The sequence below is a fragment of the Amblyraja radiata genome, chromosome 7 (genome assembly GCF_010909765.2).
Source record: "Amblyraja radiata isolate CabotCenter1 chromosome 7, sAmbRad1.1.pri, whole genome shotgun sequence".
In the NCBI taxonomy this organism is placed as follows: Eukaryota; Metazoa; Chordata; class Chondrichthyes; order Rajiformes; family Rajidae; genus Amblyraja; species Amblyraja radiata.
The window spans coordinates 84,013,863-84,031,345 of record NC_045962.1 but is presented as its reverse complement, the minus strand read 5'-3'; the positions used below and the strand labels follow the sequence as shown (position 1 = coordinate 84,031,345).

General features: G+C 44.6%; 1 protein-coding gene across 1 annotated transcript in view; it reads right to left on the bottom strand.

Moving 5' to 3' along the window:
- Positions 1-12,625, bottom strand: part of cfap65 (cilia and flagella associated protein 65) — a 213,101-nt gene extending 200,476 nt beyond the window's left edge. The window contains exons 1-5 of the mRNA XM_033024878.1: positions 12,554-12,625; positions 11,183-11,370; positions 6,808-6,910; positions 3,976-4,142; positions 2,519-2,715 (exon numbers count right to left, since the gene is read on the bottom strand). Coding sequence (XP_032880769.1) covers positions 2,519-2,715; positions 3,976-4,142; positions 6,808-6,910; positions 11,183-11,370; positions 12,554-12,622 — 724 coding nt within the window. The 5' untranslated portion in view covers positions 12,623-12,625. The remainder of the gene's footprint in view (positions 1-2,518; positions 2,716-3,975; positions 4,143-6,807; positions 6,911-11,182; positions 11,371-12,553) is intronic.
- Positions 12,626-17,483: the final 4,858 nt, after the last annotated feature.

The following is a 17,483-nucleotide window of genomic DNA, read 5'->3' as shown; positions in this document are numbered from 1 at the left end:
AGACAAATGAATGACCATTTATATCAATAAAACCTGCAAAATTCTTTGAGGGGATACATATTGGAGTGCTGGAACGAGAGGATATAAGTCACAGGATAATAGGTTGGCCAGTTAGTTTGGAGAACTATATATCCAATTTAGGGTCTGTCTCTCCGAATGGCCTACTCCTGCACCTATTGTCTATTGTCTATTGTCACTCTATGACTCTATGCTGCCTGACCCGCTGATTATCTCCAGCACTTTGTGCTTTTATCCCGAATGGAGGTCCAGGTGCAGGCAATGGGTAATGGGCCTGTCCCACTTAGGCAATTTTTTTTTAGAGACTGCCAGCGACGAAAAACCGGCGACTGGACCCCTCCCCCACGACAATGTCTACGGCAATGTCTACAACAACCTGCCACCCAGTCGACGTCAAGCTAGGGCAAGCTACCGACAACCAGCGAACCATTAGGACTTCCACCTACGACCACTCCTACGACGACCCACGTCCACCCGCATCAAGCTACGACAAGGTAAGACAATTTGGTCGCCGATACCTGTCGCCAGTTGACATAGGTAGTCGCCAATGGAATTCACCGAAGTCAGCACCGGCGACAACCTACGCCATCCTGGCAACAACCTACGTCACCTGGCGATGACCTACGACAGCACTTACGTCAGGAGAAGTCAAGCTACGCTCATTGGCGTCAAGCCAACTGTCACCGAACAGTTTTGCACATTTCAAAATCCAGCGGCGACCAGAAAAATGCTACGATTCTTTGTGCGACTGAGGAGACGACTCACGACCATACAGGTGACATCCCGGCGACCATGTGGCGACAGCCTAGTCGCTTATAGTCGCCTAAAAAATTGCCTAATTAGGACAGGGGCATAAGAATCTTCTCTGTGTGACAAGAGCACTTACAGTAAAATAAAATCTTAGATGGTCGCTCTGATTCAGAGGCCATTATTTTTTTATTTCAAAAATAGACTTTATTCACAATATAAAAACTATACGCAAAACAACAGCCGATTAAGGGAACTTCAACCACTTCCAAGGATGATGTAGGGTCCTTGGAAGAGGTTGAACTTCCCTTAGTTTAGTTTAGTTTAGGGACACAGTGCGGCAACAGACCCTTCGGCCCACCGAGTCCGCGCCGACCAGCGATCCCCGTACACGAACACTCTCCTACACACGCTAGGGACAATGTACAATTTTTACCAAAGCCAATTGGCCTGGAAACCTGCACGTCTTTGGAGTGTGGGAGGAAACCGGAGCACCCGGAGAAAACCCACGGGAAGAACGTACAAACTATATACTGACAGCACCAATAGTCTGACAGCAATCAAACAGTCTAACATTATTCACTATTTTGAACCCAGAGTCAACTAAGTTTTCAAAAGTGAATTAAAGACATCTGGGAAAAGCCCAGCTTTGATTCTCCATTCAGGGGACAGGGAGAGAGGGTGGACAGCAGCATTCTGTAGTTGTGATTGGTACCAAAACATAGAGCAGTCCAGCGCAGGAACAGGCCTCTCAGCCCACAATGTCTGTTGCAAACAGGATGCAAAGCTATAATAATCTCCTCTGCCTGAAAACGATCCATATCTCTCCATTCCCTGTGTATCCATGTACCGATTGAGAAGCCTCTAAAATGACATTATCAGATCTGAACCACCACCAAGCCTGGCAGCATGTTCTGAATACCCACACAGGCAGGTGGCCTGTTCCTGTACTAGTAAATAGGACTTTTTGGTCGGGGTGGGCAAGTTGGGAGCAGGAGTGATAGGAGCAGAATTAGACCATTCGCCCCATCAAGTCCAATCCTGGCTGATCTATCTCTCCCTCCTAACCCCAATCTCCTGCCTTCTCCCCATATACCCCTGACCCCCATACTGATCAAGAATCCATCTATCTCTGCCTTAAAAATATCCATTGACTTGGCCTCCACAGCCTTCTGTGGCAAAGAATTCCACAGATTCACCACCCTCTGACTAAAAAAAAATCCCTCATAATCTTCTTAAATTCTGAGGCCATGAGCTCTGGTCCGAGACTCTCCCACGCGTGGAGACATCTTTTCTACATCCGCACCATCTCAGCCTTTCAGTATTCCGTAAGGTTCAATGAAGTCCCCCCCCCTCAACCTCCTTAAACTGCAGCGAGTACAATCCCAAGTGCCATCAAATGCTCATCATGTGTTAACCCACTCATTCCTGGGATCATTCTTGTAAACCTCCTCTGGACCCTCTCAGGAGCCAGCACATCCTTCCTCAGATATGGTGCCCAAAATAGCTCACAATCCTCCAAACACGGTCTGACCAGCGCCTTATAGAGTCCCAGCATGACGTCCCTGTAAAAGAAATCCCGATATAAACAAAAACCTGTCCTGCACATCTCCCATAAACTTTGTGCCTCTCAACTTAAAGAGATCCCCTCTGTGCCCCGACATTTCCACCATGTACAGCGATATATGAATGCGAGACAATCCTTTTCGTTATTGCAATGCATCAATGATTTTGACATGGAGTTAGCTCTCACCTATACCTTGCAGCTTCATAAATTTTTTACGGTCGTTTTCACCAAATTTGCAAGTTGCAATTATGTCATAGGCATGGGGGGTTTGGGGCTGGAACACGATCTTGATCTTGCAATCACCATAGGATGTTAATATACCGCTGTTCGGGATTAAATGGAATGGATTTTGTACTTCCAATTGGAACGGTGTCAGGAGCTTACTGCAAAGACAAGAACATCATTATTAACAATGGCAGTCTGCGTCTATAAGCCTTCTTTATTATCGTGAAACATCCTAAAGGGCCTGTCCCACTTAAGCGATTTTTTCGGCAACTTGCCGGCACCCATCATAGTCGCAGCAGGTCGCCGAAGATTTTCAACATGTTGAAAATCCAGGGGCGACCAGAAAAAGGTACGACTCTTTGGGCGACTACTAACGACCATACAGGCTTCACCCCGCGACATGTCGACACGTGGCACCTGTATGGTCGTGAGTAGTCGCCTTTTTTCGTCGAGTCGTACCTTTTTTTGGTCGCCGCTGGATTTTCAACGTTGAAAATTTTCGGTGACCTGCTGCGTCGATGACGGGTGCCGGTAGTACCGAAAAAATCGCGTAAGTGGGACAGGCCCTTTGGACATTAACAAAAAAACACAAATAAAATGCCAAGTTAAACTAATCTCATCTGCCTGCACATTTATATCCCTCCATTTCCCACAGATCCATGTGCCTGTGTAAAAGCCTCTTAAATGCCACTTTCATATCTGCCTCCACCACCTCACCTAGCAGTGCAGCCCAGGCACCTACCACATGTAAGGAGTCACAGAATCTCTCTCCAACGAGAAGCAGATCTAATAATTATTCCAAACCTAAAACACATAAGGACGGCACAGTGGCGCAGCGGTAGAGTTGCTGCCTAAAGGGCCTGTCCCACTTTCACGACCTAATTCACGACCTCTGCCGAGTTTGCCCTTGACTCATACTCGCAACTTAGTCGTTTCGAGATCGTGATGCTAGTCGTAGGTACTCGTGGCATCAAGTAGGTCGGGGCGTTTTTTCTAGCATGATGAAAAATGTCCACGAGTAAAATAGGTTGTGAATTAGGTCGTGAAAGTGGGACAGACCCTTTACAGCATTTGCAGTGCCAGAGACCCGGGTTCGTGACTGCTGGTGCTGTCTGCACGGAGTTTGTACGTTCTCCCCGTGACCTGCGTGGGTTTTCTTCGAGAGCTTACGTTTCTTCCCACACTCCAAAGACGTACAGGTTTGTAGATCAATTGACTTGGTATAAGTATAAATTGTCTCTAGTGTGCATGTAGGAGAGTGTTAATGTGCAGGGGTCGCTGGTCGGTGCGGACTTGGTGTGCTGAAGGGCCTGTTTCCACACTGTATCTCTAAACTATATTAAATGTAGAGTTTCACTATCCAAAGAATATTGAGTAACAAGGGCTAAATCATGTACCCGATTGTTTTCCAGCCTTACCTATAGTTTCGCAAGTGAAATGTGGCCTCCGAACTTTCAAAGATGGCACAGATCGGCAGGCACACCAAATCAGGTAAATGTATATCGTAGTAGGGCAGTGACGCTCGCAGGAAGATAGAAAATGAGCCACCTTTGGTCTCGAACACAATCCGGTCCTCATAGTCTTGCTGCAAGGGGACAAACATTAAGGTAATTGTATCTAATTGCAATGAGTGTCCTCCGTATATTTCCACTGTAAGAAATTAGAATTGGATGCCTGGGACTCATAGAATATGGAACAGAATGCACAGGAACTGACCCTTCGGCCCACAATGTCTGTGCTGAACATGATGCCTAATTAAACTAATCTCATCCGCCTGCACTTGATCCATGTGCTTTCAACAGAGAGCTGGATAGGGCTCTTAAAGTTAGCAGAGTCAGGGATATGGGAAGAAGGCAGGAACGGGGTACTGACTGGGGATGTTCAGCCATGATCACATTGAATGGCGGTGCTGGCTCGAAGGGCCGAATGGCCTACTCCTGCACCTATTGTCTATTCTCTGCATTTCCATGTGCCTATCTGAAAGCTTAAATGCCACTACATATCCACCTCCATCACTACCCCATAGCAGCGCATTCTAGGCACCTGAGAAACGGCCCCCTGAACATCTCCTTTAAGGGCGGTCACGGTGGCGCAGCGGTGGAGTTGCTGGCTGTACAGCGCTTGCAGGGCCGGAGACCCGGGTTCGATCCCGACTATGGGCGCTGTCTGTTCGGAGTTTGTACGTTTTCCCCGTGACCTGCGTGGGTTTTCTCCGAGATCTTCTGTTTCCTCCCACACTCCAAAGATTGTGGGTTTGCACAATTGGTTTGGTAAATGTAAAAAATATTGTTGCTAGTGGGTGTAGGATAGTGTTAATGTGCGGGGATCGCTGGTCGGCGCGGACCCGGTGGGCCGAAGGGCCTGTTTCCGCGCTGCATAACTAAACTAAACTTTGTCCCCTCACCTTAAAGCGACGCCCTATTGTCCTTGGCATCTTCATCCTGGGGAAAATGTTCTGACTGTCTACCCTATCTTTGCCTCTCATAATATAAGGTCTCCCCCCCAGGTCCGACGTACCAGAGAAAACAATCCAAGTTTGTCCAAGGTACACAAAAATGCTGGAGAAACTCAGCGGGTGCAGCAGCATCTATGGAGCGAAGGAAATAGGCAACGTTTCAGGCCGAAACGTTGCCTATTTCGTTCGCTCCATAGATGCTGCTGCACCCGCTGAGTTTCTCCAGCATTTTTGTGTACCTTCGATTTTCCAGCATCTGCAGTTCCTTCTTAAACACCAAGTTTGTCCAATCTCTCCTCACAGCTAATAACCTCCAATACAGGCAGCATTCTGACCAACATCTTCGACACCCTCACCAAAGCCTCCCCATCCTTTCTGTGACAAGTCGTCCAGAATTGCATTAAATCATTCATCATCGAGGAGCTGAATCAGAACACAATGCGGTCACTCCTCAACTCAGTCGGTCAGCCAGCATACCTGGAGAAAAAGCACGGGTGATGTTTCGGATCGGGACCCTTCTTCAGACTTTGAGTGGCACGCTGGGTTCCTTCCAGCACTTTGCGTCTACCACCACAGAATTTGTGCAAAGCTATCTTATAATGGGACAACCAGATTGGCACACAATACTCTGAATGCGGCACAACCAAACGTATGAAAGTAAGCATGCAGGTACAGCAGGCAGTGAAGAATGCAAATGGCATGTTGGCCTTCATAACAAGGGGAGTTGAGTATAGGAACAAAGAGGTCCTCCTGCATTTGTACAGGGCCATAGTGAGACCACACTAGTGAGAGTATTGTGTTCAGTTTTGGCCTCCAAACTTGAGGAAGTAAGTAAGTAAGTAAGATTTATTTATATAGCACGTTTTAAGTCAACTCGCATTGACACCAAAGTGCTTTACATAAAATAGATAATGAGTTTCCATGCCATAGAAAAAGGTTAAAAAAAATAAAGAAAATGGACACAACACATTGTAGAGTTCAACACAAACGTCCCCCCACAGCAGAATCAAACATTTCCACTGTGGGGAAAGGCACCAGAAAGTTAAGTCCACTTCCTCTGAAACACCCGAGGTCAGGGCCCATTTGTGGCCTTGCTATTGAGGGAGTTCACGAGGTTAATTCCCGGGATGGCGGGACTGTCACATGTTGATAGATTGGAGCGGCTGGGCTTGTACACTCTGGAATTTGGAAGAATGAAAGGGGATCTTATTGAAACATATAAGATTATTGCGGGTTTGAACATGCTAGAGGCAAGAAATATGTTCCCAATGTTGGGGGAGTCCAGAACCTGAGGCCATGCTTTAAGAATAAATGGTAAGCCATTTAGAACGGAGATGAGGAAACACTTTTTCACACAGAGGGTTGTGAGTCTGTGGAATTCTCTTCCCCAGAGGGCGGTGGTGGCTGGTTCTCTGGATGCTTTCAAGAGAGAGTTAGATTGAGCTCTTAGGGATTGCGGAGTTAAATGATAATGAGAGAAGGCAGGAACGGGGTACTGATTGGGGATGATCAGCCATGATCACAGTGACTGGCGGTGCTGGCTCGAATGGCCTACTCCTGCACCTATTGTCTATTGTCTATTGTATGCTGCCTGACTCCAGCTTTTTGTGTCTATCTTCTGTAAAGCTGTTTGACTATTATACTCTTGACTCTGTGACTCTTATATTCAACGCCCAACTAATGTAGAACAGCATATTATACGCCTTCTTTCCCACTCTATCTACTTATGTTGCTATTTTCAGGTAGTTATGGACTTGGATCCCAAGAAATAATGTAAATATTATATATTTTTTACCTTCTCAACCGCACAGAAAGTGACTGGCAAAGAGTATGAAGTCCCTGGACTCAAGACCACTGGCTGTGGGAATAGCGTGGTGAAGAATTTAGTTGATGGAGACCTGTGAAGCAAAAGAGAAAAACATAAAACCAGCTCTAACTTGGATTTAGATGGTTCCCCCGGGTAAGTTTTGGGATCCGACCAATTTCCGCCCATCACTAACTGCCCTGGAGAAGTTCATGCTGAACCAGTCAATGTGCAGTCCTTCTCGTGAAGGTACATGCACCTTGCTGTTGGGAGGGAATATCAGGAGTTAGACCATGTTACTATGAAGAATCTTCACTGGTCTAGATGAGCAACTGCAAAGCTTTTTGTAGTTGGTAATACTGAAAACACTGTGTGTGCAGCAATGGTGGAGGGGAAGGAATGTTTGGGGTGGTTGATGGGTTACCAACCAAGAAGGCTGCTAGTGTCGAGCTCCTTCAGAATTATTGGAGCAAGAGTGCAGTATTACTTTTGTTTATTATTGTGACATGACAATAGTGTTGAGCCTTTGTTCCATGCTACTCGAGTTTGAGTTTGTGGATTTACTTTATTATCACATGGACCCGAGGGACAGTGAATAGCTTTTTTTTTTGCAATGCTAACCAGTTATGCAGTCAAAGAAAAGACCATACAGATGCATCCTCGACTTTAAATGCTTCGATACGATATTTCGACTTTACGATAGTGCAAAAGCGATACACATTTCAGTAGGAACCGCACTTTGAATTTTTATATTTTCCCGGGCGAGCGCTGTGCGGTACGATACTCTCTCGTGACGCTGGGCAACGGCAGCGAGCCGCGGCTCCCAGTCAGCCACGCGATCACGAGAGTAAACAACCGTGAGTTAGGACTTTCGCAATCCACAATCTCGACCATCGATTAGGTTAGGTGTATTAAATGCATTTTCGACATGATATTTTCGATTTACGATGGGTTTATCGGAAGGTAACCCCATTGTACGTTGAGGAGCACCTGTACATGATTACAATCAAGATGGCCACAATGTACAAATAAGGGATAAAGGGCACACCATTTAGTGCAAGATAAAGTCTGATGAAATCCGATTAATGATAGTTCAAAATGTCTCCAATCAAGTCAAACTTTAAGAAAGGTGTCTAAAGGGTCGAGGGATTTTATTGGAAGAGTACCAGAGATTTGGAATTTCAATTATACAGGAAGATCGGATAAACTAGGACTGTTGTCCTTAAGGGGCTGTCCCACTTGGCGACCTAATCCGTGAGTTCTGGCAAGTTTGCCCTTGACTCATACTCGCAACATGGTCGACATGAGGTCGTAAAATGTCTTTGTAACTCTCCTTCATGCTCGAGAGTAGTCCCCGCGTACTCGAGGCCACAGCTGGGTCGCGGCGTGTTTTTCAACATGTTGAAAAATGCCCCTGAGTCAAAAAAGGTCGCCATGGAAAAAATCAATACTTTTTTTACTCTTCGGTTTAGTTGTAGTAGGTCGGCATGTTAATCAAGGGTAGTCGAAGGTAGTCGGCGGTAGTCGTAGATAGTTTTCATCATAGTCGAAAGGAGGTCGAAGGGAGGTCGAAGGAGATCGAAGGAGGTTTATCTTCACTCTCCACTATTCGGTGTCCAATTTTCCCGAAGTTAGTCGTAGCTAGTCGTAGCTAGTCGAAGCTAGTCTTCAACATAGTCGAAGGAGGTTGAAGGAGGTCTTCTACATAGTCGAAGGAGGTCTTCTACATAGTCGAAGGAGGTCTTCTACATAGTCGAAGGAGGTTTTCAACATTTTTTCAAACTCTCCTCAACTCTCCTCAACTCGCCAAATAGGTCGCCCAAATGGGAAGGTTGTAGTGAAATTCAATTATGTTCAAGGTCAGGAAAGTTAAATTAGGAGGAACAGACGTAAACTAATTGTAAAAAAGAACCAGTGGTGTAATGAAGCCATTCTATCTCTGTCGGAATTTGTTATGACCTACAATACACTACCAGAGAGACTGACGGAAGCTCATTCTATAACAGATTTGAAAGCAAATTGCATATATTTTTGAAAATGACATTTTCCAGGACTGCAGGAAACCTATTGGACCAGTCTTTCAAAAATCCAGCATGGGCACAATGGGTTGAATATGCAATAATAATAATAATAATAATAATAATAATAATAATAATAATAATAATAATAATAATAATAATAATAATAATAATAATTATAATAATAATAATAAACTTTATTTGGGACTCAAGGTCCAGACAAGGACATTACATAAAAATACATTGCATATAAAAACTGTAAAAAATATATCAAATCTTAGTATATCACTTATAAAAGCATCATAAATTATATATTAAAAAAACACAATACATGATTTAAAATCCAGAATAAAAAAGAAAAATCAGTGTCCTACAACGAGACAGCAATACCAGTGTCTCCACAACTAGGATTCGTAGCGTGTAGTGCTAAACCTTATGTTTGACAAGGCCACGATAATTACATTTTCAGAGTCATTTATCCTGCAAATGAATTTATCCATATGATTTCTTAGGAAAGCTTCTAAAGTACTGACTCCTGCAGCCACAAACATGTTACTAGCACTACACCATATAGGTTTCCTTAGCAGTGTTCTCATGGCATCATTATAGGCCACCTTTAGTCTGCAAACTTGTCTTTCAGTAGTTCAACCACAGGTGCGCAGTGTAGAGTGGTGTGCAATGTGCTCAAAACAGCGACAACTTCACCACATCTGTACACGCACCAAACTAAGATTCTATGATTACATTAATGACACAAACAGTGCTTAAGTAGCTGTAAAGTATGCTAAACAAATACATTTTTGAATTAAAGGTAGACACAAAATGTTGGAGTAACTCAGCGGGACAGGCAGCATCCCTGGAGAGAAGGAATGGGTGACGTTTTGGGTCAAAACCCTTCTTCAGACGGGAATCCTGCACCTTTTTTAATTAAATGGTTAGGAAGACGATATCATTTGATATACCTGTATAGTATAAACTATATGAGTAGTGTACTAGTGGTATTCCTGCAAACTATATAATTTGTGAATAGAATTAATTAGCCCAACAATGCAGAGTAAAGGACACATGTAGTTCGCAATTTTTTTGCGACCTGACCCTCAAAACGCAGTCATATTTTCAGTAAAGTTGCTGGTTTATCTTGAGATGATATTAGTTTGTCCGCATAACTGGTTAGTAAATCCAAACGTGTGATTCTGAGTTCCATTTCATCAAATGAAGATTTATTATATTATGGAAAATAAACTTTTTTGCCATAGTCATAGAGTGATACAGCATGGAAACAGGCCCTTTGGCCCAACTTGCCCACATCGGCCAACATGTCCCAGCTACACTAGTCCCACCTGCCCATGTTTGGTCCATATCCCTCCAAGCCCGTCCTATCCATGGACCTGTCTAACTGTTTCTTAAATGTTTGGATAGTCCCTGCATCAACTACCTCCTCTGGCAGCTTGTTCCATACACCCACCACCCTTGGTGTGAAAAAGTTACCCCTCAGATTCCCATTAAATATTTTCCCTTTCACCTTAAACTCTTGATTAGTTTAACTTTGTGTAACTTTCAGAAGAGTTTACGGAGTCACAATGGACAAAATACTTGGGACCCAGATGGAGTAAAGATTCTGGCTTTAGGTCTGACAGATTCTGGTTTTAAGAAGGCAAACAGAATGCTAGCATTTATTTCAAGAGGGCTGGAATACAAAAACAGGGATGTAATGCTGAGGTTCTATATAAGGCACTGGTCAGGCAGCATTTGGAATATTGTAAGCAAATTTGGGCACCATTTCTGAAGGAGGATGTGCTGGCCCTGGAGAGGGTCCAGAGGAGGTTTAGAAGAATGATCCCAGGAATGAGTGGGTTAACATATGATGAGTCTTTGATGGCACTGGGCCTGTACTCGCTGGAGTTTAGAAGAATGAGGGGGACCTCATTGAAACGTACAAAATAGTGAAAGGCTTGGATAGAGTGGATGTGGAGAGGATGTCTCCATTAGTGGGAGAATCTAGGACTAGAGGTCAGAGCCTCAAAATTAAAGGACACTCCTTTAGGAAGGAGATGAGGAGGACTTTCTTTAGTCAGCGGGTGGTGAATCTGTGGAGTTCATTGCCACAGAAGGCTGTGGAGGCCAAGTCAATGGATATTTTTAAGGCAGAGATAGATAGATTCTTGAATAGTACGGGTGTCAAGGATAGTGGGGAGAAGGCAGGAGAATGGGGTTAGGTGGGAGAGATAGATCAGCCACGATTGAATGGCAGAATAGATGGGCCGAATGATGGGCCGAATAGATGGGCCGAATGATGGGCCGAATGGCCCAATTCTGCATCAAATGCAAAGTTATTCAGAAAAACTCACCTGTACTTGAGTTTTTGAGTTTTGAACTGAACATTCTTTAGTACAATGTGTTTGGTGGATTCAATTCCCAGTTCCCAGTCCAACCATTCCAAATACTCCAACACCTCAATACCAAAATAGTTTGTTTTGGCCACTTTGGTTTTCTTCCTTCCAGAGAGTTCATTATTGGCACCATTGTGAGCATTTCTCTGCAAGCAAATTATGGGTAAAGTGTAAATAAGATCGCAAATCATTTTCATAACCGTACGTACTCGAATTCCCTCGCTAAACTGTTCCTACCCCTGTACTATTTCCCTCCAGTAACACCTAATTCGTTAGCCAAGTTTTCAGTCACAGATGCGATCGGTTACATAGAAAATAGGTGCAGGAGGAGGCCATTCGGTCCTTCGAGCCAGCACCGCCAATCATTGTGATCATGGCTGATCGTCCCCTATCAATAACCCGTGCCTGCCTTCTCCCCATATCCCTTGACTCCACTAGCCCCTAGAGCTCTATCTAACTCACTCTTAAATCCATCCAGTGATTTGGCCTCCACTGCCCTCTGTGGCAGGGAATTCCATAAATTCACAACTCTCTGGGAGAAAAAGTTTTTTCTCACATCAGTCTTAAATGACCTCCCCTTTATTTTAAGATGGTGGCCCCTGGTTCTGGACTCACCGAACATTGGGAACATTTTTCCAGCATCTAGCTTGTCCAGTTCTTTTATAATTTTATATGTTTCTATAAGATCCTTAATTAGATTAATAATGCTCCTGTTAAATGTTTTATTACATTAAAAGAACTTCATAAAATGGTTTAAAGTGAAGATAGACACGAAAAAAATAAAAAATAAAAGTGGGCCTGGAGCTGAGCCTGGAACTCAGTCTGAAGAGGGATCTCGACTCTAAACGTCACCTGTTCCTTTTCTCCTGAGATGCTGCCTGTCCCGCTGAGTGACTCCAGCAATTTGTGTCTATCTTCGGTTTACACCAGTATCTGCAGTTCCTTCCTACACACATTCGTAAAATGGTTGTTAACGAGTGAAAAATAGAAACAAGCCCACCTGGGAATTAAGGTTTAAGAAGGAACTGCAGATGCTGGAAAAATCGAAGGTAGACAAAAATGCTGGAGAAACTCAGCGGGTGAGGCAGCATCTCTGGAGCGAAGGAAATAGGTGACGTTTTTTCAGTCCCAGTATCAACACATATACAGGTATATATTTTTTTTTACTTACTTACATACAACTAATCAATTATTTACAGAATAATACAGATGCTGCCTGTCCCGCTGAGTTACTCCAGCATTTTGTGTCCCCCTTCGATTTAAACCAGCATCTGCAGTTCTTTCCTACACATATACTATCTACAGAATAATATTAAATAAATAACTTACTTTAATAAATGTTTTTCTGGCCAACTCTTGAAAAGGGGCAGATTTCAAGGAATACGTGGAGGTCAACATGGTTAAATTCTGTCAAGATAAAAAGGAAGACAATCAAAAAGGTGAACGTATTTAAGGTGAGGTATTAAATGAGTGAGACTCCAAGTCAGGAGTTGTATTGTATCACTTCAATGCAATCTCCATCAGCTCCCGAGATGAGCAATTTCTGTGCTGTTTTTTGACAAGGGATGCAGAAGGCATATGTGAGTGGAATGTAAAGGAATTTATCAGAATTATTCAGGGGCAGAGAGAGTGAATTATTGAGGGGCCTTGAGGGTGAAATAGGAACTGGTTCAAATGATACGTTAAACTAGAAGCGATAAAGGGCCTGTCCCACCAGCATGCGACTGCATGCGGCAAGCGCGACCAAACCGGAAGCGGGGGCCGCGCGGAGGTCAAGTGATCCCCGTACAGGGCCTGTCCCACCAGCATGCGACTGCATGCGGCGAGCGCGACCAAACCAGAAGCGGGGGCCGCGCGGAGGTCGAGTGATCCCGTACGAGTTGACGTGAAGTTCAAGCTAAGTCCGCGGGAAGTTTGCGCTAGGCGTACGCCATCAAGACGCTGCACACGCCCGTCGAGGCGGTGCGTACGGCCTCAATGCGGCTGCGGGCCAGAAGGCCGTTGCCGCGTGGAATTTTTGAACAGTGTCAGTTTTTCGGAGCCCCGCGCGATGTCGGGACCAGCTCCGCACAACTCCATAAGGCTCCGGCGATCGAAGTGAGACCGGCCCCGCGAGGCCGTACGGCTCAAGCGACCACGTTACATCGCGCTTGCCGCATGCAGTCGCATGCTCGTGGGGCAGGCCCTTTAGAGTGGAGCCGCAAGTACAGGTTGAAAGAATTTTGAGAAGGTACTAATTTGAGGAAGGACATTCTTGCTATTGAGGGAGTGCAGCGTAGGTTTACAAGGTTAATTCCCGGGATGGCGGGACTGTCATATGCTGAGAGAATGGAGCGGCTGGGCTTGTATACTCTGGAGTTTAAAAGGATGAGACATATTGAAACATATAAGATTATTAAGCGTTTGGACACCTAGAGGCATGAAACATGTTCCCGATGTTGGGGCTGTCCAGAACCAGGGGCCAGGGTTTTAGAATAACGGGTAAGCCATTTAGAACGGAGACGAGAAAGTTGTGAGTCTATGGAATTCTCTGCCTCAGAGGGCGGTGGAGGCCGGTTCTCTAGATACTTTCAAGAGAGAGCTAGATAGGGCTCTTAAAGATAGCGGAGTCAGGGGATATGGGGAGAAGACAGGAACAGGGTACTGATTGGGGATGTTCAGCCATGATCACATTGAATGGCGGTGCTAGCTCGAAGGGCCGATTGGCCTATTCCTGCAACTATTGTCTATTGGCTATTGTCTAATCACATATTTTGTACAAGGGTGAAATGGGAAATATCGATTCACATATCTGCCACTTACTTCTTCACGTTTTCATTGACTTCAATGCTATATCATGGTAGTGACAACATTGAGTATCCTTCAGCTAGTTTCGTTTACTTTCGAGAAACAGCGTGGAAGCAGACCCTTCAGCCCACCATGTCCACACCGACCATCTCACTGGCTGTATGTTATCCCTCTTTGTAATCCACTCCCCACATATTAGGGGAATTTGTTTTAAACAGATGCCAATTAACCTGTAAATTCGTACGTCTTTGGAGTGTGGGAGGAAAACCAGAGCACCAGGAGGAAACCCACGTGGTCACAGGAAGAACATGCAAATTCCAGGTCAAGATCGAACCTGGGTCTCTGGTGGAGTGAGGCTGCAGTTCTATATTTTGCACCAATGCATTTCCTAGTCAGAGTCAATAGACAATAGACAATAGTCAATAGGTGCAGTAGTTGGCCATTTGGCCCTTCGAGCCAGCACCGCCATTCAATGTGTTTATGGCTGATCATCCCCAATCAGTACCCCGTTCCTGCCTTCTCCCCACATCCCCTGGCACAGCTATCTTTAAGAACCCTATCTAGCTCTCACTTGAAAGTATCCAGAGAACCGGCCTCCACCGCACTCCAAGGCAGAGAATTCCACAGAGTCCAGTTTACATATATTCCTCCAGAAAAAGATTCTCTGTCTACCCTATCTAAGCCTCTCATAATTTTATATACTTCTATCAGGTCTCTCCTTAACCACAAATGCTCCACTTTTCATTTCACTGCACATCTAGTATGTGTATGTGGCGAATAAACTTGACTTGACTTGACTTGATAACAATCCATGATTGTCCAACCTCTCCTTATAGGTAATATCCTCATCCAAGTAGCATTCTGCTAAACCTCCTGTACACTCTCTCTAAACCCACCACATAATTGCAGACACATAATGCAGCAAAGGCTAACCATAAACATGAACAGCATATAACAGAGTGAAGTGTGGAAATGATGTGCTCTTCCTCTCATGTGGGGCATAAGGATGTCGGGGGTTATGGCAGGTTATGGGGCGAAGGCAGGAGAATGGAGAGATAGATCAGCCATGATTGAATGGTGGAGTAGACATGATGGGCCAAATGGCATAATTCTGATTCCAGAACTTATGAACTTAAGAAAACCCACGTGATCACAGGATAACCACACAAACACCACACAGACAGCATCCCAAAGCTCTGGATCGAACCCGGGTCTCTGGCACAGTGAGGCTACAGCACAACCAGCTGCCCGCCTGCATATTGTTTTTGAAAATCATTAAATCTGCTTCCACTATCTGGAGGCAATGCATTTCAGATCAAAATAACTTGATGCAAGAGAATGCCTCTCCTCATGTCGATTTTGTTAAGTGTCTTGGTATGTTTTCTCACATTAAAGCACCATATAAATCCAAGCAATAGTTTCTGCTGGCATCGCAAGCCACTCTGTGTAATAATGTGTACTGCGTAGTTGAATATAGCTTTCCTAAGATGATAAATGGCCACCCCCTCACCACGAGCCTCTACTTTTGATTATGAATTTGGCTGTTCTAAAAATCTTTTGCCATTATCGTCAGAGAGTCAAACTGCTGACATGAGGTGACTTTTACTGATTTCCAATCTTGATAGTACATAGGCGACACCACTCAGACCCATCAGACCTGCAGCTCCATTAACTCGTATTATTTCGAGACACAAGGAACTACAGATGCCGGGATCTTAGTTTAATTTACTTTAGTTTATGATTGCCACGAGTACCGAGGTACAGTGAAACGTTCATTTCATAGGTTCCAGGAGCAGAATTATGCCATTCAGCCCATGAAGTCTACTCCGCCATTCAATCACGGCTGATCTATCTTTCCCTCTCAACCCCATTCTCCTGCCTTCTCCCCATAACCCCCGACACCCATTTTGGTACGTGGTATCCAGTCAGGGGTAAGATTATATATGATTACAATCAAGCCTTCTACAGTGTACAGATACAGGATAAAGGGAATAGCGTTCAGTGCAGGATAAAAGTACGAAAGATAGTTCAAAGATCTCCCATGAGGTCGACAAAAATGCTGGAGAAACTCAGAGGGTGAGGCAGCATCTATGGAGGAAATAGGCAATGTTTCGGGCCGAAATCCTTCTTCAGACTGAGGTAGATTGGGCTTCAGGGCCACAGTCTTGGTGGTGACAGCATTGTGGAGTGGCACAGCGGTAGAGTTGCCACCTTAAAGCACCAGCGACCCAGGTTTGATCCGGACAACTGGTGGTGTTTGAACGGAGTTTATACGTTCTCCCTGTGACCACGTGGGTTTCTTCCGTGTGATCTGGTTTCCTCCCACCTTCCAAAGACGTGCAGGTTTGTAGCTTAATTGGCTTCGGTAATATTTGTCCCTAGTGTGTAGGAGAGTGTGATCACTGGTCGGCGCGGATTCGGTGGGCCGAAGGGCCTGTATCCTCGTTGTATCTCTAAAGTCTAAAGAACAGGACATTTCAGTTGCCTTGAGCAAAGGTCAGTGCTTGAGTAATTCAGCAGGATATCCGTGGAGGGACTGGGTAGCCAACATTTTGGGACTTTTCCTTAGGTCGATCTATCATTAGTTAGATAAAAATAATTAATGGCAGAAAAGGAGTCTGCTTGATCCATCATATCCATTTCAGCTCTTCAGTCCCATCCTACCCAACCATTTGTTCCCAGATTTCTTTTCAATATGATGATTGTTTTTGTCTCTACTACTATTTCAGGCAGCGATCACTACATTACCTCCAACCCACTGCCTCTTGATGTTGTCATCCTTTGATTCTTTACTCAACTAAAATATATCTATGTTTAAGAAAGAACTGCAGATGCTGGCAAAATCGAAGGTAGACACAAAATGCTGGAGAAACTCAGTGGGTGAGGCAGCAACTATGGAGAGAAGGAATTGGCGACGTTTTGAGTCGAGACCCTTCTTCTCGACCCGAAAAGTTGCCAATTCCTTCTTTCCATAGATGCTGCCTCACCCGCTGAGTTTCTCCAGCATTTTGTGTCTGCCTACAATATATCAATCTCAGTTTTCACATTTTCATTTCACCTTGGCTTCAGCAGCTTGGGTCATCACTGAATAGCTTGGTTCTATTTTTGTTACACAACTGTTTCTGGAATCCCTAACTGTAGATCTTAGTTAGATAGAAGATAGATAAAAGACTCCGAAACGTCACCTATTCCTTTTCTCTATAGATGAGTGAAACGGTGGCGCAGCAGCAGAGTTGCTGCCTTACAACGCCAGACACCTGGGTTTGATCCTGACTATGGATGCTGCCTGTATGGATTTTGGACATACGTTCTCCCTGTGACCACGTGGGTGTCCTCCGGGTGCTCTGGATTCGTTCCACACTCCGAAGACATGCATGTTTGTAGGTCAATTGGCTTCTGTAAAAATTGTAAATTGTTCCATATGCTAGTGTACAGGGATAGAAACATAGAAAATAGGTGCAGGAGTAGGCCA